Here is a 1,805-nt window from a genome sequence, read left to right on the forward strand (position 1 = left end):
GAGACCGCGAGCGCGAGGGGGACACCGAGGGAGAGAGACCGCGACCGGGAGAGAGACCGCGAGCGCGAGGGGGACACCGAGGGAGAGAGACCGCGAGCGGGAGGGAGACCGAGACTGGGAGAGAGACCGCGAGCGCGAGGGGGACACCGAGGGAGAGAGACCGCGAGCGGGAGGGAGACCGAGACTGGGAGAGAGACCGCGAGCGCGAGGGGGACACCGAGGGAGAGAGACCGCGACCGGGAGAGAGACCGCGAGCGCGAGGGGGACACCGAGGGAGAGAGACCGCGAGCGGGAGGGAGACCGAGACTGGGAGAGAGACCGCGAGCGCGAGGGGGACACCGAGGGAGAGAGACCGCGAGCGGGAGGGAGACCGAGACTGGGAGAGAGACCGCGAGCGCGAGGGGGACACCGAGGGAGAGAGACCGCGAGCGCGAGGGGGACACCGAGGGAGAGAGAGCGCGAGACTGGGGGGAACACCGGGCGAGAGAGAGCGCGAGCGGGAGGGACACCGAGACTGGGGGGACACCGAGGGAGAGAGAGCACGAGCGGGAGGGAGACCGAGACTGGGGGGACACCGAGGGATACCTCGTTCACTCTCACTCACTCTCTCGTTCTCTCACCCTGTCTCTCTCTCTCTCACACTCTCCCGTTCACACTCTCGTTCTCTCCCCCTGTCTTTCACTCTCTCTCTCTCACTCTCCCGTGCACTCTCTCTCTCACTCTCCCGTTCACACTCTCGTTCTCTCCCCCTGTCTTTCACTCTCTCTCTCACTCTCCCGTTCACTCTCTCTTTCACTCTCCCGTGCACTCTCTCTCTCACTCTCTCGTTCATTCTCTCTCTTGCACTCTCTCGTTCATTCTCCCTGTCACTCTCCCGTGCACTCTCTCTCTTTCACTCTCCCGTGCACTCTCTCGTTCATTCTCTCTCTTGCACTCTCCCGTTCACACTCTCACTCTCTCCCGTTCTCTCACCCTCTCACTCTCTCTTTCTCTCTCTCTTGCACTCTCTCGTTCATTCTCCCTGTCTCTCTCCCGTTCACACGTGCACTCTCTCTCTTGCACTCTCCCGTTCACACTCTCACTCTCTCCCGTTCTCTCACCCTCTCACTCTCTCTTGCACTCTCCCGTGCACTCTCCCGTTCTCTCACCCTCTCACTCTCTCTCTCTCGTTCTCTCCCCCTGTCTCTCTCTCGTTCACTCTCTCGTTCACCCTCTCACTCTCTCTCTCTCGTTCACACTCTTACTCTCTCTTTCTCTCTCTTTCACTCTCCCGTTCACTCTCTCGTTCTCTCCTCCTGTCTCTCTCACGTGCTGAAAAGAAACTACGTCACATTTTTTTTTACCTATTGTTTTCTTTTCGAATTCAGGTATCATGTTCGCTATTGTTCATCAATTCGTCGACTTGTTTTCTTACGTAGCGGTCGGTAATGATGATAATGATAATTATTTATATACATTTCATATGATTTAAAAGAGACATACGTTCGTGACGTTTCTTGGTCGCCACGATAAGTTGGCAATACCTAATAACGATAATGATTTTTTCATACCTTTTCTTTTCATCTCTTGGAATTTTATAATGGAAAACGTGTAGCAGTATGACTCCGAGGATAATCAAACAACCCAAAATGAAAAGTCCGTAATAAACGAAAGGACCGAATTCGACTATTTTCAACATAATTTTAACTCCGTTCGTGTATTCGTCGCTCAGTGAAACGCTATTTTCCGTCCAAAATACCGGTATGAACACATCTTTGACGTTTCTGTACATTCTGAAAATTCTTATTAGAGAATGAGTAAAAGAC

At 53.9% G+C, this 1,805-nt stretch overlaps 1 protein-coding gene across 1 annotated transcript; it reads right to left on the minus strand.

Annotated features, from left to right (window-relative positions):
* Window positions 1-1,447: 1,447 nt before the first annotated feature.
* On the minus strand, window positions 1,448-1,771 carry Phum_PHUM408250 (uncharacterized protein; the record flags this gene model as incomplete). Its single annotated transcript, XM_002428852.1, has 1 exon — window positions 1,448-1,771. The coding sequence occupies one exon, from the start codon at window positions 1,769-1,771 to the stop codon at window positions 1,448-1,450; it is 324 nt and encodes a 107-aa protein (XP_002428897.1).
* Between the last annotated feature and the right edge of the window lie 34 nt (window positions 1,772-1,805).

The sequence above is a fragment of the Pediculus humanus genome, genomic scaffold (assembly GCF_000006295.1).
Source record: "Pediculus humanus corporis 1103172108098 genomic scaffold, whole genome shotgun sequence".
Taxonomy (NCBI): Eukaryota; Metazoa; Arthropoda; class Insecta; order Psocodea; family Pediculidae; genus Pediculus; species Pediculus humanus.